This window comes from Aedes albopictus, chromosome 2, assembly GCF_035046485.1.
Source record: "Aedes albopictus strain Foshan chromosome 2, AalbF5, whole genome shotgun sequence".
NCBI classification, from domain to species: Eukaryota; Metazoa; Arthropoda; class Insecta; order Diptera; family Culicidae; genus Aedes; species Aedes albopictus.
Genome location: NC_085137.1, coordinates 308337358 through 308360063, shown reverse-complemented (window position 1 = coordinate 308360063; position 22706 = coordinate 308337358). Strand labels below are relative to the sequence as shown.

The window sequence follows — 22706 nt, the reverse complement described above, 5'->3', positions numbered from 1 at the left end:
GGGGGTCCATTATGAATTGCCGTTAGCCGATATCCAGGTGTCCGGGTCCGTTGGAGCATATGCTCTGAAGAGGGTCAGGTGCCAGCTGCTCTCGGGGGGGAAGAGCAACTGACGAAAATTTGCAAGTGCCGGGCTGGGATCGAACCCATGACCATCCACTTATGAAGTGAACGTTTAGCCACTACGCTACGGGCCCTGGCAATTTGTTCCTTTTGTCACCCATAAGTTCCAATAAAGTTTTGTTTCAATTCTATCAAGTCTAAGCACTTTTTTATTGAACATCCAGCAATTTGTGCTGATAGGGCACAAAGTTGTACCGGATTCTAGCAAAAAATTGCTTAAAAATCAACTATTCGTTTTGCTGGATTTTTCTTTGCTGGATGCGTTTAGTGTGTAAGTTTCATGTTCTAAAGTTGAGTACTAAAGTAAATTTACTATTTTATGTAAATTTTAACTTACAAACTGATCAAGTGTTTAGTATGAGGAAAAACGTTACTTTTCCTTACGGAATAATAGAACGGACTATTTTTCCGCGCAGAAAAAACTACAGCTCTTTTAGATTTACAAGGGAGGCGTTACCAGTGTAAAACTTTTTCTCCTTACTTGCCTACTCAAGTAATTTTGAAGCGAAACCACTATTTGTCCATTATATGCCCTATATTTTTGCACAGTAATAGAAACTAGCCACATGGAAAAAAACGATCAAATGTATGCAGAAAAGAAAAGTTTTAAATGTTTGGACCTAGGAGATGCTGTAATTGACCCTACCATTTTAAATTTGAAGGTAGGTAAATATATGCCAAACATCTTTATCGAATACCATAAAGTAACCCGACGTATGCGAAAAAAGTTATACCGTTGACAAAGTGTGGTGAAATATATAGATTTCCTAATTGATGATATTACTTTGCATGCGTAGGTAAACAATAAGAGTTTTTAGCCTATGGTGCCAAAGCTCTCGAGCAGATCCACCTTTCCTCGAACACTGTGCCTTGTATATAAATAATCACCATTGCAGTACAGAACAAACGAAAACATCATTTCAAACCAACAAAAATAACTTACTCACTAAACTCACCGTGAGTAAAATGAGTAACTCACGCGTGAGTAATGACGTCATACTCTCGCGTGAGTATTACTCACTTGTGAGTAATACTCACGCGAGAGTATGACGTCATTACTCACGCGTGAGTATACTCATACGCGAGTAATTCACAGCGTGAGCATTACTCGCAAATGAGTAAGGTGAGTGAGTATTTTTTACTCGTGAGCATGAGTTTCGCAACACTGACGGTGGGCGGAGCCAATGTTTGACGAACCGATCGTACCGTGTGTAGTGTTGTTGCACAAACATAGTGCGATTTCAAACGGGGAAGTATGTTGGTGCAACCAAAGTGACATGTTGGTGCAACACGATTTGGCAGTTCGTCATACGGTTGCAGAAACATTCGCTGGTTCGACCAACCTGGGGGCGGTGGCAATGTTGGTCAAACGGTTTGAGTAGTGTGTAGGGTGCCTAAGACACGGGCTTGGTGATCCCGACGTTCATGGATCGAATCCAGTCTGCTTCATTTTAAGATTTTTTTGTTCTTTTCATAAGTTTATATCATGAAAATTGTCATAGCAAGCACGATCAATTTTCATAAGGTATTCTTATGTCATCCATAAGATATAATTATGGCAAATTTTCATAAGGTATTTTGATGCATTTCGCTAGTTTTTTTCGCTGAGTGTATGTACTGAGACAGCCGTCATCGCAGCCAAGTAGACAAAGCCGCCTTCTGATTGACTGAGCTGACTGGCTGCTTTCGTTTACTACTACATCGGCTGATGGCAACGGATTGTCATTTCCAGGTTTGTGGCTCAACTCGGTGTTAAATTTATGAGCGGTTTTCATGCTGTTTCACCTTCGTAATAAACAAATTTCCAATCGACTGCAGTCTTCATCTATGATTTCGAAAGGTGCTGTTTGACAGTTCAACATCAGTAATCATTATGTTTCTGTAACATATCGCGTAAATTTACAGCATAGAAAACTAAATTATCAGTTCGGTGATTAAAAATTATGGCTGGAAGAACTCAAACAATATAAACTTAATACGTACGTCACAAAAAGTGTAAAAATGTGGCACATTTATGTTTATGTCAAAGCTTTTTCAGGCAGTTCGATCAATTGTGTCACTATTAAAATTGAGATTTTTTTAGTGTGAAGATGCGTCCAAATGCATATAAAAAGGCAATAATTTATTGGTTTAATGCATGCATTCATTGCATATACTTTCATTCTAAGAGAAACCAAACAAAATTTCAGCCTTAATACAGTTCAGATCTTGAAAATAACGTTTTTTTGTAAAGACTAACATTACGGCTTCGGATGTTTATGCGGGGCAGTATGCACCCTTGCTCGGGGTAAAATGCACTACAACAATGGGGCAGGATGCACTCAAACAAAGGGGCAAGACGCACCACAACATTGAGGCAAGATGCACCGTCGAGTTTAGAAATCTTTTTACTTCTTAGACAAAATGCATGTTTTATAAGGTTTTAAGACAAACAATAGCTCAATTTTGTTTGCGATTACTTACAGAGCACTCATAGATATTATTACAGCTTGTTTTCTATAGGTGCGTTATGCCCCAACGAATGGAGTGCATATTGCCCCAATCAATAGCAAAAAATAAAATGGTTTAAAACATATAATTTACGTAGATTACTGTTTAAGTTATTTTTCCTATGCTTAGCATTGCCCTCAATGAACTGAATAAACACAACAGCATTAGATGTTTGGTCGATTTTCACCATCAAATCATTCGACAAACGATCGGGAAAATTACATCAGAATCGTGCTTTTCAATTTTATTCATTTTTCTCACCAATTACGTAACGTAGATATGTAAAATTTTCCAGATGCTCATTTATTAAGACGTTCTATTAGACTAATAAGGTTTCAAAGCTCTAAAACCGATAATCCCTGAAAAACAAAGGGGGTGCGTTTTGCCTCGACAGTGCATATTACCCCAGATACCCCTATACCGAAATGAAGAAATGCAAGATATATTTGAAGATTACGTAACGAAGAAATTGAACAGGGATGAAGTCATCACAATTGTAAATAAATTACCATCGACTGATTTGTTCCAGACAGTTTTATTACATAGTTTTGGTTTTGTTCCGTAGCTTTCAGCCTTCGGCATTGAGTCGTGTTGTACGCCCAAAGAACTTTAGATATCTGAGTCATAACCTAACAATATCCACCCAAGAAAATAGTTCACGTGCGTTCCTAAGCATTTTCTTCTTTCACAATGAGGGCGAATTCACCGCATCTTCCAGTTCGGCTCTAGGTTTTTGATATCGATTCCTGAAATGTTTCGCTTTGGACCTTTTCCAGTAATGTTAAAATATAGTTATACGGCCCTAAATATGTCACGGCTAGTGCTCTTTCGGACAACTATACTGGAGTATATCAGCCAATTAGTACGAACTTTCCATCATTGAGTATAATTCTAGATGAGAGTTGGTAGCTCTCTTTTAGTTTTGTTCATAACGTGTTTGCTTTTTCTGTTAAAACATCACAGTTATTGAAAAGGCAATTATAAAATGAGAAATCGGAAACGATCTCTGGAAAATTGATAGGAAAACGACATTTCCACCTCGTTTTTTCGACCATATTTCCAAAGTTCATTGCATCCAGTATTTTTCAATCGGCCTTCGATTCGTGGTACAGCATACATTGAGTGAACATCACAACAAATTTTCGTGAGATGATTACTTGTTTAGAATCTTTTAGATGCTCTCAATAATTAAAAAATAAGCGTAATTTAAGAATCTTAATTATCAATGACCAAATTAGGCTCATTCAAACAAATATAGGGAATTTAAAAGCAATGTATCTGATGCTATTGCATATAAATAATTTTCAAAAAAAAACTGTTAAAAATGATTAAGTACGTGTAGATCTGACATGTAGTTTACGTTATTTTTCATTACAAAGTTTTATATATCCGGTTAACCCACAGAATCTCAAATACCGTTTGAAAAATGCCGGTCCATACTTAACTACATCGATACTTCTTGTGTTGCTTTTGATACACTTAGTCGTTTATCGTTTCGTTTTTTTTCAAATAGTACACAGTCAGTTCCAGTTGATTTTATTTTCTTTGCATCCATATAAATTTATTTAACACTTCCGGCATCCGCTTCCGGCTTTAGTGTATGTACAGTTTCCCACTTATGTTTTGACGAATCGTTTTTCATGGAACACCCGGAAGCGGTTCACAAGCTTTTGGATATTCTGTGGTTGTGGTGGTCGGTTGTCGTTTCTAGTAAACGGGCCCCACCCTAGTGTATGCGTATTTCCTATTCTCTACACAGATATCTGTCATGTGCGGTATAAACACAGGCGCACTGTTCTTTTTTCGTCATCTCACTAGCTAAACATTAGTGTGATTTGCGATTTACAATTGTTTGTATTGTTTCCTAAAATGTGTATAAATACATCTTCCTGTTCCAGTGTGTGGTTCCTACGCACTATTGCCAGTTATTGTTTAGTTTGGTTTACTATTTGTTCAGTAGTTAGACTATTTCTCTCCATTTATTGTGGACTTCTCCGTTATTAGGAATCGGGAAAGTGGTGTGGATGATCGGTCGTTTGCGTTATTTTTTTCGATTGGTCCAAAACGAGAATGATTCTGATTACAAGTCTTTCAGTTTCCTGATTTGCATTAGTGACGGTTGGAGTTGTTTTACTCGTACTCTCTAGTAAAACCGTGTGCAAATCTTATTAGTAAAATACCTGCATTCCTTTAGGTTCTCGTTAAATCTAAAAAATACCTGCAAGAACTTACGTTCATTCAAAATCTGAGTATCTTTTATCGTTACACCAACAGATCTCACCTTAACTTCAACTCTAATTTTTTTACCAATACCAGCTATTGCAGAATAGTGTAAAAATCATAAAAAAGGAGTAAAAAATGAGTAAGTAAAATGCCATATTGCTCGCAACGACCATATTCTAAAGAGTTGTTGTCTAAGGAAAAGATAAAGGCAGGTTGCTCGGGACGACCATGCCCTGAAAACATTTTGCCCAAGTCAAAGACAATCATAAGCCCTGTGGAATCCCTGGAGGAATTCCCAAAGGTATCTCTGAAAGCATTTCGGATAGTCTACCTGGAGAAATTCCTGTATTAATTATGGGAGGAATACCTAGAGCAACATTTCATGAGAAAATCCTAGAAGAAATCCTAGATAAATTTCTGGAAGATTCCTAGGAGAAAATTCTGGAGGAATTCTGAGAGGAATCCCTAGAAAAAAATCGGAGAAAATCACATGAGGAATTGCTAAAGGAAATCTCAGAAAAATTTCAGAAGGAATCTTTGCAGAATTCTTGGAGAAATCCCTGAAGGAATTTCTGGAGGAATCCCTGAAGCAATTCCTTGGAAAATCTTTAGAGAGAATCCTGGAGAAACTTCTGAACAAATTCCTGGCGTAATTCCTGGAAGAATTGTTGGATGAGACCCAGCATTAATTCCTGGAGAAATTTCTTGGATGAATTCTTGGAGCAATCCCTGGAAAAATTCCTTGAGGAATTCCTGGAGAAATTTCCACAGGAATTCTGGGAGGAATTGCTGGAGAAATTTCTGAAAAAAAATCCCTTGCGAAATTTCAGGAGGAATTCCTGGAAGAACCCTTGGAGGAATATCTAGAAAATCCCTGGAGAAATCCGTGGAGAAATCCCTGGACGAATCTCTGGAGGATTTCCTGGAAGAATGTCTGGAGGAATCCCTAAAAAAAATCCTAATAGTATTCCTGGAGAATTTCCTGGAAAAATCTCTGAAGAAATTCCTAGAGAAATTCCTGGAGGAATTGCTGACATAGTTTCTGGAGGATGTCCAGGAGTAGTTCCTAGAAAATTTTCTGGAGGAACTCCTGAAGAAATTTCTGGGGTATTTTCTGGAGGAATTCCTGGAAAAAATTCGGGAGAAATTCCTGGATGAAATCCTGGAGGAATTCCTAGAGGTATTCCTGTGGGAATTGCTGGAGGAAGCCATGATGAAACTCCTGGAGGAGTTTCTAGAGGAATTCTTCACTGCATACATTAATAGAGAAATCTCTAGAGGAATTCTGGAAGATTTCTATTATTTTTTATTAAAAAAAAAACCATTGAGAAAATCCTGGAGGAATTTCTAGCGGATGTTTTGGAGGAATTCCTGGAGAAAATCTCGAAAGAATTTCTGAAGGATTCCCTGTGGGAAATCTCTAGAGGAATTCCTGAAGGAATACCTGGAGGAATTTCTGAAAAGTTGCTGAATGTTTTCCTGAAGAATTTCCTGGAAGAATTTCTGAAGAAATCCATAAAGGATTTGCTGGAAGAATCCTTAGAGGAACTTCTGGAGGAATCAGTGTCTTAATTTGTCAAATTACAGTCATCCCAACCGACGCCCAGAGGCTCTTGCGTCGTAGGTTTGTTTTTGTTTTGATTATCGCTTCGACAACCCCTGCGCCACGCTCTGAAGTTCAAGCGATGAAAAATTCATTACCTCGCTGTCTGCTGAATTTTTACCACGGACTGATATTCAAAGTCAGCATATTCATCTTCAATTGATATTTTTGGTTTAAGCACGATTTAAAAGCAAAAAGTGCTGCTGGTACATACCATTCACTTAAAGCAAGCATAATTACTAGAATTAGGGCAACGTATCGACATTTGCGTGCCTTAAATAGCCTAAAATCACAAAAAGTCATTTCCAAATTAAAAAAAATCATATTCATATTCACCGAGCTCGGACTGAAGATCAAAACAGAACTTCAGCTATAATTGATTACACTACGAGGCGTCGCTCTCATTGTCTTTCTTTCTCTTTGTTATGTTCATTCTCTTTGTCATGTTGGTGGGCGACTGCGTTCGTTTATTTGTGTGCGTTTTCGCACTGATTGAACATCATTGGGCTGAATTTTTTAGGCACTGGGAGGAATCCCTGGGAAAATCCTTGGAGAAATTGGAGAAGAATTCTCTGGAGGAATCCCTGAAGCAATTAATGAAGGAATCTTACGAGAAATTCCTGGGGAAATAATGCCCTGAAAAATTCCTGAACGTATTTCTGGAGAATTTTCTGGAAGAATTTCAGAAAAAAATCCCCAGGAGATTTTTTGATAAAAATCCTGTAGAAATTGCTGACATAATTTCTGAAGGATGTCCAGAAGCCATTCCAGGATCAATTCCTACACGCAGAAAAAAGCATGGTAAAATCAAAAATATTTCAGGTAAACTCAAATAAATTGTCAATTTGTTCTGGCAACAAAAATAAAACTATTTGGAGCAAATCGAACGTTACATTTGATGCAAATTCAATCCATTTTGAAACAAACATGTGTCTTCTGACAGGTTATGTTAGAAACAAGGTCGGCCCTACGGAAAAAATTGTTTTCCAAATGAATTTACAAAATTATTTCCTTCTCTAGGAAAATCCACTTCCCGCGTGGCGCTTTCAATGCCAACATCATGTAGATAACATACGCTCCCGAAATCAATAGGATTTCGTGGAAACTTTTGGTGAAACTTGCTTTTTTTGCAAGAGGAAATCTTGTTTGGTGATGCAGCTGGAACTTGAGAGTTTTGTTTATGTTCTCGACGGCGGAACGGGGGGCTCTTCAATGGGTATTGTAGAAATCAATATGTAATTGAGTTTGTTTTAAAAATTAATATTTTAGTTTTAAATATTTTATCAGTTTACCGAATAAACATGAATATTTTTGTTTCAAACGAACGAAATTTGTCTCCGTGTAGAGAAATTGCTAGAAGAGTTCCTGAAGAATTCTTGGAAATTTCTTGGAGAATTTCCTGGATGAGTTCCTTTGGGATATCCTGGAGGAATCTTTGTTGCTTGCAACAATTACTGGATGAATTTCTGGGGAAATCTCTAGAGAAACTCTGTGAGAAATGTCTTGAAAATCTCCTGAGAAATTCCTGGAGAAATTTCTGGAAAATTTCTGGTGGAATTCATGGAGAAATCCTCGAAGAAATTCCTGAAGAAATCCCTGGGGGAATCCTTGGAGAAATTCGTGGAGAAATCCCTGGAAAAATCCCTGTAGAAATTCTTTAAAATTTTTTAGCGGAATTCTGAGAGGAATTCCTGCAGCAATTCCTGGAGGAAAATCTGGAAGAATTCTTGGAGGAATCCCTAAAAAATTCTAGAAGGTATTCCTAGAGATAATCTTGGAAGATCTTTTTTCCTGGAGAAATTCCTGGATGAATTCCTGTCATAATTTATGATGGAATTCCTTGATTAATTCCTGGTGAAGTTCCTGGAGAAATCCCTGGAGATATTCCTCGAGGAATTTCTCGAGAAGACTCTGGAGAAATTCCTGGATAAAATCCATGCAGGCGTTTCTCCAGGATTTTTTCCAGGAATTTCTCCAGAGTCTTCTCGAGAAATTCCAAGAGAAACTCCTGGAGGAATCTCTGCATGAATCCAAGGAGGAATCCCTGGAGGAATGCCTGGAAAATTTGTAAGAAGAATGCCTAGTGGATTTTTTGAAGGATTTCTTGAAGTAATTCCTGGAGAAATCTTTACAGAAATTCCAGCAGGAGTCTCTGAGAAAAAAAACACTCGTGAAGATTTCCTGGATAAATTTCATATGAATTCCTAGTGGAGTTCTTGGAAGAATCCCGGAAGCAATTATTCGAGGAATCTCTGGAAGAATGCCTTTGAGGAGGTCATGATGGAATATATTGACGAAACCATAGAGGATTTCTTGGAGGAATCTCTGAAAAAAAATTGTAGGAATTCTTGGAGGGATGCCTGGAAGATATACAAAAGGAATGCATGTAGGAATTACTATGAATCTCCAGAGGAACTCCTGGAGAAATCTCTAGAGAAATTTCTGGTGGAATCTCTAGATCAGTTCCTGGAAGAATTTTTAGAGAAATCCCTGCAGGAATTCCCAGAGAAATCACTGGAAAAAATCCTAGAGGAATTTCTGAAGAAATTAGTGGATGAATCTCAGATCGCAGATGGAATTCTTCGAGAGATTCTAGAGGAATCCTCAGAAGTGTTCCTGAAGAAACTCCAGAAGGAATCCCGGAAGCAATTTCAAGAGGAATTCTTAAGGGAATCCCTAAACAGTTCCTAAAGGAAATACTGAACTAATTCCTGAAGAACTTCCTTAATGAATACAAGGAAAATTCCTGAAGGAATCCTAAGAAAAGTTCCTGAGAGGCTTTTTGGAGAAATTTTTAAAATAAGTTGTTCCAGAGAGAAACAGAAGGAATTCCCAAGTGATGCCCTGCAGAAATTCTTGGAGGAATCCATGGAGGAATGCCTGTAGAGATTAACGAAGAAACTTTAGAAATACTCCTGGAGAAGTCTCTAGAAGAATTCCTGGAGGAATATCTGGAGGATTCTCTAGAGGCATTTCTTAAGGAATCCCTGGAATAATTCCTGGAGCAATCTCTGAAGAAATTTTTGGAGGAATTCCTTAGAAAATTCATGGAGGAATCCCAGGAATAATTCCTGAAGAAATTGCAGATGAATGCCTTGGAGAAATCCTGGAGGAATTCTAAGAAGAGTTCGTGGAGGAACTCATTGAGGAATCCCTGTTGCAGTTCCCGAAGGAATCCCTGCAGGAGTTCCTGAAGAAACTCCAAGGAAACCTAGAGGCAGCTCCTAGAAGCATTCCTAAGGAAATCCCTAAACCGCCCTTGGAGGTAGTACTGGATTAATTTCTGGAGGAGTTCCTGAAAGAATTCCAAGAGGAACTACTAAATAAATTCTAAAAAGTGTTCCCGAGGGAATCCTTGGAGGAATTTTTAAAATAATCCCTAGAGTTGTTCCTGAAAGAAACACAGAAGAAATTCCTGGAGGATTTCCTGAAGGAAAAGCTGGAGGAATTCCTAAAGAAATGCCATGAAGAATCCCGGAAGCAATCCCATGATGAATTCCTTTGGAAATTCTAGGAAAGCTTTCTTAACAAATTCCCGGAAAAGTTTTTGTAGAAAAAAATATGTAGGAATCCATATCTGCATTAATTTTGGCCGAATTATTGTTGGAATCATTGGATGGAATCCCAAAAGAATGTTTTGTACAATGTTTTAAGGAACTCCTGAATTAATTTTTAGCTTATTTCTGTAAGGGTTTCTGAAAGATATTCTTGCTGAAATACTTCGAATTACTCTAGATTGAATTATTGGAGCAACCTCTAGTGACATTCTTGAAGGAATATATGGAATGATTCCTGAAGAAATCTCTGAAGGAACACTTTTTTGAATTTTTTTGGCATTCCCTTAGGAATCCCTGGAGAAATTCCTGGAGGAATCTTCGAAAAAAAAACATTGGAACAATCACTAGAGGAACCTTTATAGATATCTCAGGAGAAACTCCCGAAGGAATGTCTGGTGAAACCCATATAGGAATTCTTGAAAAATTCTCTGAAGCAACCCATGGTAGGGAGCTATGGACAAATTCCAGGAGAAATTCGTCGATGCATCCTTGCAGAAGTATCTGTAAAAAATTCTGAAGGAATCATGGGAGGAATTCTTGAGGCATTTTTTGGAACAAACGCCGAATCAACCACTATTGGAACCCTGCAAGATGCCCATGGAAGAACTCACGAAGGAGAAATTCTTAATCCTTGAAAGAATTCGTAAAGAAATCCCAGGTATTTTGCTCTAAGAATGAAGTTTGTTTGAATTGAATACATATCTGGAAAATTTGGCATGCTGTTTTTGTATTTCAATAAATAAACATCACACAATTTAGCCATTGAACCACGCCTGTTATTTGGCAAAATTCTATGATTAGATTGAAGTGGTTCTCTTGAAGAAATACTTGGCGAAATTTCCTGTGGTTCTCGAGTAAAAAAGGTTTAATAACACTAGTTTACAAAATAAAACGAAAGTCGTGAACTTCTGTCATCGACCAAAATTTTTGAAGCACAATTTAGCGCTGATTTTGAAACCGTGCTTCAAAAAATTTTAAGTAGAACAGTTTTTGAGCTTTAGCTCAACAGTGAGTTTTACAACTTTTTAAAATATGGAACTAACTAAAATTCAAATAGCTTGCGTTTTGTTCAACCAATTTTAAATCTTTTTCCATAAATTAAGAGCTGAATATTGTACCATTCGATCATCTGAATGCAAGTTTTGCGACAAATTGATGAAATTCAAGATATTGACGAGTTTTGAGGACAATCTACCTAAATTTTAGCAAAATTTCTAAAACTATTTGAAGAAATCTATTTTTTTCAATTAGGAAGAAACAATTTAAAAATTCTTTGCATTGACGGAGAATGAGATGTGTGAAGTGAGCGACTTTGCTGAATAATCGATTTCAAATCATCAACCATGTATGGAAAGTCGAAAAAATTTCCGCTCTACTGTAATGTTTTTCTTTCGTGTTTTCGAACTCAGGGCTTCATTCCACACTAAAAATGATCATCAGCTTACCGAGTTCAAAAATGTTAAATAGTTTATTTTTGAGATATTTTTTCTGGAACTCTGAGTCATTGATAATCTTTGAGTAGGCTCAAATTAAAAAATATAAATGTGGTGGCCAGGGTGGGAGGGGGGGGGGGTGCACGCCCTCCTGCCCCCCTCTGACTACGCCCATGTATTATACCTAGATGGAATGATCGCGAGTCACTGACCAGGTAGCGATATCAGTATCAGTCAGTTGGAATAACGAAGCCTCGCCTGTTTCATTTTAGTCGTTCCAACAGGTTATGGACCCAGGGACGCCTTGGTGATGGTTCTGGAAGCTAGGAGACGAAGATGCTGTACCATCCAAGAGACATTCAGGAGGCCAATATCCGATGAGGTATCGTATCAAAATACGATGAGGCTGGGTGTCAATAGTTGTTGAGATACCGAGAGGCGGTGAGGGAGGAGACCAACACTCGGTGAGGATCTAGTATCTGTGCTGGCGGTTCAGTGGACACCGGAGCTGAATGGTAAAAGGTACTCGGTGTCGGATGAAGCTTGGAGCGAAGATCACATTATCAAGAAGACTTGCAGTACTGCTGCAAATCGGGAGTCTCTGCTAGCAGCGCCACTCCGAATGAAGGTGGCACTATTATTCATGATAGTGTGTGTAAATTTTCATACTCACACCAATACACTCTTATGCCTGGTTTACATTGTTCAACTGAAACAAGCATTTCACTTGCTAACTTCTCAAAGATGTTCAATCCAATGGAATGATGTGTTTAGACTGAGCAAATTACTTGAGTGTTCACTTGAATGCTCTTGAATGCATCTCAGTTGAAGCAAGTGTTTACATTGTTCAACTCGTGCGGAGCGTAAGCAAACTGAATTGAATTCATCTCACTGGCAGATGACTTGAATTCAGCTCACATGAATCGCGGGTTTAGACGGAGCAAGTGAGACGATTTCGTTTGACTTGAATGAAAAAGTTTAACATGTTCAACTTTCGTTCAAGTCAAGTGAGTTGCTCATGTGAGATGAATGGTGGTGTTTACACGTTCAATTCGCATTCAATTGGGCATTTTCCATTGACTTGAATCGAGTCACTTGCACTGTCTAAACCAGGCATTACACTTTTATTCAAAGGTACCACCTTAGCTCACCAGGCAACGGCGCCGTCGGTGACGCTTGCCGTTAGTATGGGAACATAACAGAGTTCCATGTCTTCTTGATAAAGTAGTCTTCCGTTGAACCCAACTGAATGCAGGTATTTTAACTTGTCAACTTATCAGTAGTGGTTTTCCCCGCTTTACATCATCACATTCAAATACATATATGTATATCTAACATTACACCAAAACATTTACTGCACCTACTTTCCGTCACCTTTGTTCAACTCACATGAACAGTAGTTTTCATTTCACATCACCTAAATGTTATTTTAATGGACGACGATGAACATCAACTTGCTTTCGGTTACCTATTCGTCTGAAAAGTTTCATTAGGTTTCGACACACTCCAGCTGCTTTCGAGCGGATTCGTTGATTTGGTCTTGATAAAATGCTCTTCTGAACATTCAGTTGTGTTGTTTATTCTTCTTCGAAATGGATGATTTTTGTTGGCTAGGTTATCTAATCTAAGCTGGATACTACTTTCAGTTCGACTTAGAGAGTCAGTGGTTACAGTTCGATGCTTAGATTTAAAAACCGATGTGTTCGTAACATTCCATCCTCCTCGGTAAGCACTGGCAAACAAACATCTACGGACACATCGAATTACAAAATCATCACGTCGAACTGCTTCCATCTCCCCGCGTCAAATATTGGTGGATATTACGTTACCTACAAGTTCCTCACAGTGAGTGCTCAGAAACTCGTTTCAAATTCAGAAAATCTCTAATGCCGAATCAGTCAACAGCGTTTCGACGGTACATATTCGAAAGATTCGTCCCGTAAATTAATCGAAGCTGTTCCTAGCCTTCGATCAATTTAGCTACATTTCCGATCATAACTCGTGGCACTCACGCTTTCCCCAGTGCCCGTGGCTGTTGCCGGCCCTCTGCGGGCTGGTGTACATGTTGTAACCCGGAATGATATGCACCCGGACGTCCGCCGTTGGCCGGCTTCCGTCGACCCGTTGCCTCCGCGATACAGCCACCGTAGTCTTGCAGCAGCAGTAGTTGAACAGGCTCACGTACGCACTGCGGAAGTGCCGGTTCGTCAAACAGTAGATCACATTGTGGAAGCAGGATTTGGACAGACCGATCCAGGCCGTGTTGTAGAAGACCCGGTTCGAGACACTTTTGGTGGTCCCGTACGCCAGGATCACGCAGAAAGGCAGCCAAAACAGGACGAAGATCAGGAAGCTGTAGAAGTTGGTCCGAACTAACGAGAGGTCCCACGTGTAGGCCTGGTTTGGCTTGAAGTTCGGTAGGTTCATGTTTCGTTTCACGTCCACTATGATCCGTATGTGGATCAGGAACGCCAACAGTAGCGGGAGCAGCACCATCAGTCCTATCCAGCCGGCTTCCGGTGGAACCATGTGCTTCGACTTCCGATCGCAGTAGTCAAAGTCGATCTCGTACATGAACTGCATGCCGGAGAACAAGCCGGCGACGATCCAGATCGTCAGCAGGATCACGGTTACGCTCGTTCTGCTGAACCAGCTCCGCTCATTCTGGGCCGTACAAAGCCTTAGGTAGTTCTCGACGGCCATTATCTGCAAGAATGGGAAAAGAAAGATAAGATCGATTGGCGGCATGGGTCTTCTAAAGCACATCGAATGCACATTTAGTCACTTCCATATGCTCTATCATTCGGTATTTGAATAATAAGGCATTCTACCGAATTGAAGTATTTCATCGAGTGAACGTTTGAGTCCATCAATATATTGAAGTGTCGAAATACTACGAAGAAACTAGAACAGAGATTTATTCTTCTAGAGTAGCATGGGAATCATATTTCTCTAATATTAAGAGGAAATGTTAAGGCCCGGCACGATGAAGACTGGTTAATTCAGATCCCATTAAGATTCATTACCATGACTGCAAGCAACCTTAAGGATGATCGGGTAACCAATCCAAATTTGTGGGCTTCGTGGCCGTGCGGTTAGCGGCGTCAGTCGTCTAGGCGTTTCGTAAGCCTCGGAGTGCGGGTTCGATTCCCGCTCCAGTCGGGGAAAACTTTTCGTCGAACGGAAAATTCTCCATTGGGCCACTGGGTGTTATGTGTGTTGTCCGTTGTCTCGTGTATGTGTAATGTTCAGTCTGTGCAGCCTCTGGCTGAAGACGGTGTAGTGTCTTTCGAAATCCCTATGAGAACCTTGGATGTAAGCTGACAGGGAAAAGAGGGGTTTGCTTCTGAAAACCTGAGCGTCTGTTTTACAGGAGGAGCGGCTCACAACAGCGTCTGATCTCTATGTTAGGGACGGCTGATCGACGTCTGAATGCCAGGGAAGGACTCTAAATACATATCTGTGCACTGTGATCCTCCAGAAAGAAGGGGGTTGCTGAAAATAAGCTACAGAATAGTACGAACAGAGACCAACGGCAATAACCCCAGCGAATAAAAAGGACTTGCGATTGGAAACTCGGTACGTGGAACTGCCGATCTCACAACTTCATTGGGAGCACCCGCATACTCGCTGATCTACTGCAGGATCGAAAGCTCAGCATCTAAGCGCTGCAGGAAGTGTGTTGGACAGAATCCACGGTGCGAACGTTTAGAGGTTATCATAACATCTACCAGAGCTGCAACAACACACGCGAGCTGGGAACAGCTTTCATCGACTAACAGTGGCTGATTGAAGAAATAATGTGCAGGTTGAGTATCAAGAACCAATTGTTTGTCTTCAACATAGCCCTCACCCCAAAAGCGCTGATGATGACAAGGACACATTCTACGCGCATCTCGTATGCGCTTACGACCGCTGGCTAAGCCACGACGTCAATATCATAGGAGACCTAAACGCTCAAGGAATACCAGGAGGATGAATTTAAATCGACGATTGTAAAGTTCACCGCTTATAAGCTGACGAACGAAACCGGCCTACGACCCATGGGTTTTACCGCCTTTAAGAACGTGACCAATGACCATAGATAGAACCATTTTCCAATAGCGCATGCCTTATCGTTACAACTGAAGATGATCATTGCAGACGGAATCGCAAATTGACTACATTATGATTGACTTGACGGATGGCATTTCTCCGAACAACGTCAGGATCTAGCATGTCGCTAACATCGTCTCTGTCCACTACCTGGTTATGATTAGACAGCGCCCAAAGCTCTTCGTCATTAACAATGTACGGTACCGATGGCTACGCAGAATCTCAAAGCAGCGTTGTTGGATGAGATTGAACTCCAAGTTGTTTCTGTGGAGGACTGCTGGAGAACAGTCAAAGCTGACGAGAACGCAATCGGATACGTGAAACGGAGTCAATGAGAGAATTGCTTCGGTGGGGAGTGCAGGGCGGTTTTGGAAGATAATAACGAAGCGTGGGCAGTAATGTTTCAGCATTGAACACGAATGAATGTGGCATGAGATAATCATCGGAAAGCGAGAGAATGAAACTACTATGATGTTCTCAACAAGATACACGTATGTTACAGATATCAGAAGGTTAACGCAGCCCATATATGCTTCATGTCGCAATCCGGAATGTGCCGAAATAAGGACGGGAGCCTCCTGACCGACGATCGTGAGGTGGTCGAAAGGTGGAAGCAGTACTACGGCGAGCAACCGAACGGCGCGATGATTGTAGACACGAGGGGCCAAGGCAGTGCAATAGAAGACACGTGAATGAACAAACTCCTACGCTGCGGAAAGTTAAGGATGTCTTTCAGTAGCTCAAACACAACTAAACAGCTGATAAAAATTAAATCGCAGCTAACTTATCAAGATGGATCCAGACAAATTGACCACATGTCTGCACCGGTTTGTAGCCAGAATTTAGAAAGCCGATTAGTAACCGGAGTAGTAGTGCAAGGAAGGGACAGTCTGCCACATTCATAAGGAATGAACATGGATAGATTATGTCAATAGAAGTACCCTTTTCTTTGATTGATCATTCAAAGTCTACTCGACGATGTGATTCGATCAAATGCCTTTCAGTAGATATCACAGAGACTGGTTTACATTATTCTAACGTTTACAGGTATGTACATCAGTATATTTTATAGTTTGTTGATCTTACCTTTTTGAGTGAACTTCTGAGATATCTAAACTACATTTGTGGTACTACAAAGCTACAGATCTACAAGTTATTGGTGTCAATTGAACATCTACAACGATTATAAACTACACATTAATACAATATGTTACATCAACTCTATTAGCCGGAAACTCATGCATCTAACTACACACACTAATAGTTTTCAAACTTCACACACATACACACAGAGAATGCATTTGATGTGGGCTTTAGCCATGGTTAAATCTCCGCTTCCGATACTTACTGCTAGTGTTAAAATGCTAACCAAAAACGAGCAAGCAGCTAGAAACCACTGAAATTTGCATACTTCCGTGTCCGAATTGTCGATACCAGCCAGGAGCACAATGGTGGACGCTGGCATCACTACGCTAGTGATTAGTAAATCTGCGAGCGCTATGTTCACTATGAATGCGTTACCTGCAGAATAATACAGGGGGATTTTATAGATGTGTGAGTGTGATAGATAGAGATGAATTTAAAAAAGGGGTGGGAGGAGCGCAAGGTTTATTTCAATTGCTTTGTGATGAGTGAATCTTGAGCAGTTAGAGAAATTGTCAAAGATAAGATTTGTTCGATCTGATTGCAATTTTGTCTTTTCATATCTAAATTCAATATACCCTGAATTTCTTATTGATAGCAAGTTATTGAAAAATAAGATTCTTAATCTGTGTTTGACCACAGGACTACAGGTCAAAGCGATGGCGAGCTATGGCGAGTAATCGCCCATGATAGAGATCTTTCAATTCGGTCTTCTGCACTACCATGGGTGCTCAAGAATTAAAGCAGTAAGCATTGGCGGAGCCAGCATTTTCTTTCTTCTTACTCACTCTCCTAAACGTACACGAGAAAGAGAAAGATGGAAGAGGAGGCAGCTTGCCCCCTCTTTTATCTCGCTCTTTCGCTTGCATGTTTGGGAGAGTGAGCAAGAAAAAAGAAACAGCTGGCTCCGCTAATGAGTAGTAAGTAGTACTTGTGAAACTATATTCTATAAACATGTTATGCTTCTACATTACTGAATATTGATACAACTTTAAGAAAATGAAGTATGATATATAAACATACTGGAATCACACAATCAAATTATTGGAACAACCCCAACAAAAGTTTTATTTGTTTCTTATTCGGGCTGGAGTACAGTAAAAGAATGTTGAAAATTGATAAAGACATCCCGCATAAACGATAACCATAAGATTTGCTTAATCACCTATTCGGGATACAGTATGCGGTATTGTTGAACCGTCTACATTACGGTCCGTGTATGGTGTTGGTTTATGTATTAGGGATCGCTGAGTTACAGCTAATAGAAAACTTAATTACATCTATTTTTTGATCACAGGATTATTTTTGCTAGTTCAGGTTGAGTGCTAACTGCCAAGTCCTTACAGAAAGACAAGAGAAGAAAAGGAGAATTGTAAAACATAAAAGGTACCTAATGTCGAAACCGTACTCTGCTATTTCGACATCAAGCACCCTATTGATGATGTTGGTGAATGGATTATAGAATATTGTGTCTGAAGTAGGAATATCCTAATTGGTGTTCTATATTGAAGTTGTTTTAAAACCAGAAAGAAGAAATCTAGTTGCTACTTTAAAAAGAAATAAATAAGTGTGATGAAGAAAATTTCTGAAGGAGTAAAAGACAAAAGCCGTACTAATCACTCTCCTATGGTTGGAAATTCATTTTATGAAAATAAAATATTAAAACTCACGCATCAAACGTCACTATATTCGAAAATTTAATAAAAAGAAAGCTCTCGTTCATCTAAAAGGCGCCAAGAACAAAGATGCTTACCTGCCTTCTTGAGGTGGTCCTCAATCATGACCGAGGAAATCATAAACACGTTACCGATACTGCCGATAACGGACAGACTGGCCAGTAGCAACAGTCGGGCCAAACGGGGCCACTCGGTCGAAAGGGTAACCGGTGATACATCCTCCTGTGGTTTGCTGGCTCCACCGGAAGTGCCGCCGTGCTTGGACATCAGGGCTAATGGTGTTATCGCCGTTAGCAAATTGGTACCATTTTCAGTGCTGCTGAACTCGGTATCGTAATTGGTGACACTTGTTGCTGTGGTCAATATCGGAAGCCCGTCTCCGCCGCCACCTTTGTCCGTGTCGCCGAAGCTTGCTCCTCCTCCCACGGCTTCCCCCGCTGGGACCATACTCAAAACAGAGACTGCCACCGCTAACAGCATTCCAGCTAACGATGTCGAGCTCATCACGGTTGGTGTTTTGGTTTTTGCCATTTCCCGGTTGCTCCTTGCGTCGATTCCGACGTTTCCGGTTGGCCGGTTTTTGTTTTTTTTTGGTCGGTTAGTGATCAAATTGTGTCCGGCCCCCGCCAATAAAAGCTGTCGTGTGGATGTCGTATTTCATCGAACGGGGAGGGGAAGGGACCCGCAGCTGACCAGCCTACTGCCGTTTTCTTCTACGAGACGATGGGACGATGTTACGTTGACGCTGGTCATGGAACAGACACGTTCTGGGAAATGGGCTACCGTTTCTAATTTTTCCTCGGCTGCCGCTTTTCTCTCGGGGGTGTTTCTGTCATACGGTTGTTTTCGCTGACACCGCAAACGTGAAACGAAGGACCTGCAGAGGAGGAAAGGAAAAGTCGTTTATTTAATTACATCCTCGAGTCAGTATAAATCTGATTAGGATCTGAATTTTCTTTAGCGGTATACGAAGCTTAATTGTGAACAGCGAGATGATTAAGCATTTGGAAAATCAGGACTGTTTTCTCAACCGTATAATTATTAGCGATTAGATTTGCAATTTAAATTTCAAATATGTTCAGGGCAGTTTAGCACTTTTTATGTGGTAGGTGTTAAGTTAGAGTGGGCTAGGCGATATTTTGGACAGGTATAGACAATACCTGGAATTCTCTCAAAAAAATCCGATTCTATTGCAAGTGCAATATTTTTTGTCTAATAAATGAGTTGTTTTTAAAAATAAAATAAAATCCGACCCGTACCTCACGTGGCACTTGCCGGGATACGAGCAACCTAAGGAAAAATTGGGTAATCGACCCGTGTGGGAACTTTGGTCGTATGTTGACAAGGACATGGGGTTTGCTTCGGCAAACTTACTGGGTCTCTCCGAACGGTAAACCGGAGGGTTGGTGCTAGACCCTGTGAGTCAGACAGAAAAAAATAGTCAACGATTGGAAACTTGGAACATGGAATTGCAAGTCACTAGGTTTCGCAGGATGTGACAGGATAATTTACGACGAACTACATCTCCGCAACTTCGAAATCGTGGCGTTGCAGGAACTTTGTTGGACTGGACAGAAAGTGTGGAAAAGCGGGCATCGAGCGGCTACCTTCTACCAAAGCTGTGGCACCATCAATGAACTGGGAACAGGATTTATAGTGTTGGGTAAGATGCGACAACGTGTGATCGGGTGGCAGCCAAACAACGCAAGGATGTGCATGTTAAGAGTTAAGGGCCGTTTCTTTAACTACAGCATCATCAACGTCCACTGCCCACACGAAGGGAGACCTGATGACGAGAAAGAAGCGTTCTACGCGCAGTTAGAGCAAACATACGATGGTTGCTCGCCGCGTGACGTGAAAATCGTTGTCGGCGACATGAACGCGCAGGTAGGAAGGGAGGAAATGTACAGACCGATAATCGGGTCAAACAGCCTGCACGCCGTATCGAATGATCATTGATCACGGCCAGCGATGCGTAAACTTTGCAGGCTCCCGTGGTATGGTAGTCCGAAGCACTTTCTTCCCCCGCAAAGATATCCACAAAGCCACCTGGAGATCACCCGACAATCAAACAGAAAACCAATTCGACCACGTTCTAATCGACGGTAAATTCTTCTCGGATACAACCAATGTCCGTACATACCGCAGTGCGAATATAGATTCGGATCACTACTTAGTCGCTGTATGCATGCGCTCAAAACTTTCGACAGTTATCACCACGCGTCGAAGTCGAACGCCGCGGCTCAACATCGATAGAACATTTGGTATGGTGTTAGAATTTTATTACCGTCTAAAATGAAGTATCCACTTATCCGCGAGCGGTAATGGCGGCGGCGGGCACAAATAACCGATTCGAATTTTGACGTTTCGTGAAGATCGCAATCGGTTGGCGCCACCGATCGGTTGGTGAAGAAGTGAGGAGGAGAATGAAACTGTTTTGACTTTCCCCCAAGAAACGTCAAATTCCAAACCGGTTGGTTATGCTCGCCGCCGCCATTACCGCTCGCGGATAAGTGGATATCCTGGCAGGCGGAACCGTGAACGAGGTAGCAGTGTTACGATAGAATGGGACATTGTCTACGTGGTGGAAGACATCGTCTACTTCAGATCCTTCGATCCTTATTAACCCTTAAAATGGCAGGACGGTCCAAAAATTTTCAAAAATCGAGATCTCAGTGGTTTTTCAAGCTTTTAAGCTGAAATTTTGTATGCATCAAGGGGAATAGTTGTACTATAAGATGTATTCATGGACATCCCCCTGCACCCTCCCCCCTTTTGGTGGGGGGTCGAAATAGGTGGCTTTTTTTTGTAATTTTCGGAAATCTTCCGTGAAATTGTTTGTAATCATGATTTTTGTCATTGAAAAATGGGTTTCGGAGATCCTTGATACCCGATTTACTTCGGTGATCACGTCCAATGAACCTAGATCACCTCAAGGCCTCCAATACGTTATGGAATCTAATCCATAAGATCTGTACACGCCTGAATCTAAACAATGCAATAAATTCATGGAACTATTATGCAGAATACTCTATAGAGTCGCAAAACATAAGCAGACAACTGTATTCGGTTTGTTCGGATGTTCTAGGATATCCAAATTATCCTGGAGTTAAGACTTACATGGTCAACAGAATCTACCGCAGGTCCAATTCAATATAGCTTTGCAGGTTTTGACAGTTTTGTTCCGAGTTGCTTTGTAATTGAACGACAAGTATGTTTCACTGTTTCGGGACATTACAAGGTTTGCAAAATGTCCTGAAGTTCAGGACTTTCAAGTTCTACCAAATCTACCACAATCGCCATCGAATCTACCTTAGCGGTTATCGGTTATTGTTATCCATGGTACTCCGAAATGTTACGAGGACATCTTTCTGAGGTTGTACGATATTGTAGGGTATGCAAAATGTCCTGGAGTTCAGGACTTTCAAGTTCTACAAAATCTACCACAATCGCCATTGAATCTACCTTAGCGGTTATCGGTCATTGTTATCTATGGTTCTCGGAAATGTTACAAGAACATCTTTCTGAGGTTGTACGATATTGTAGAGTATGCAAAATGTCCTGGAGTTCAGGACTTTCAAGTTCTACAAAATCTACCACAATCGCTATTGAATCTACCTTAGCGGTTATCGGCAAGGTTACCAATAATCGTATCGTGGAGCACTCACCATGATTTTTTAGCCGATAAGCATTCTCAAGCTCACCGTGCATATTTTGATCGCTAATGCAATGAACTCGGCTGTCACTGTCTAGCTGAGGAAAACTCTCGCCGTTTGCAGTGGCGCTTGTAAACAAAGATACTCGCGCTCTCGAAGTGGTGTTCATTCATCGATCACAACTCTCGCACCGCTGCTCGAAAGTGAACGATTCGAAGGAAGCGATAACTGGAGCAGTTATTATCGCGGGTGATAATTTTCACTGCGATTGATAATAATTTATCACCACGAGTGCCGATTCAAAGGAAAAGCAGCGCAGTATCGATACCGTGTCTCTAAATAATGCTCACCAAAGATGCACATTTTTATACCTTGATGCATTTACATATTTGAGACACATATTTTGCGCTACAGTAAAATGAGCTTGGTAAGCAACTCTTAACGGTATTTTAAACCTTACTGATGAACCGGAAGGTGTGTGCCTTTGGCAAGGTCATTTCATCGAGCGTGGATTGGTCGTTCTCGTATTACAAGTTAAACTTGTGTAATACAAAATGCACTGGTAAGCAGTGGTGGAAAGCATCATGCGCTTGACGTGTTTTTTGGTTCGCATCAAACACAAGCTTTGCTCACGCGCTCGCGAACCCAAAAAGAGAGAACGGTTCACGATTTCCCGGATCGACGAACCAACACAAAATAAATGTCGAA

At 40.6% G+C, this 22706-nt stretch overlaps 1 protein-coding gene across 4 annotated transcripts in view; it reads right to left on the bottom strand.

The window, feature by feature from the left end:
- Positions 1-12724: 12724 nt before the first annotated feature.
- Positions 12725-22706, bottom strand: part of LOC109422468 (melatonin receptor type 1B-like) — a 128935-nt gene continuing 118953 nt past the window's right edge. For all 4 annotated transcript variants that reach the window (XM_062852221.1, XM_062852220.1, XM_062852219.1 and 1 more), the window contains 3 exons: positions 18420-19219; positions 16872-17044; positions 12725-14134 (listed from right to left, as the gene is read on the bottom strand). In XM_062852221.1, the coding sequence (XP_062708205.1) occupies positions 13421-14134; positions 16872-17044; positions 18420-18873 (1341 nt within the window). In that variant the 5' untranslated portion in view covers positions 18874-19219 and the 3' untranslated portion in view covers positions 12725-13420. The remainder of the gene's footprint in view (positions 14135-16871; positions 17045-18419; positions 19220-22706) is intronic.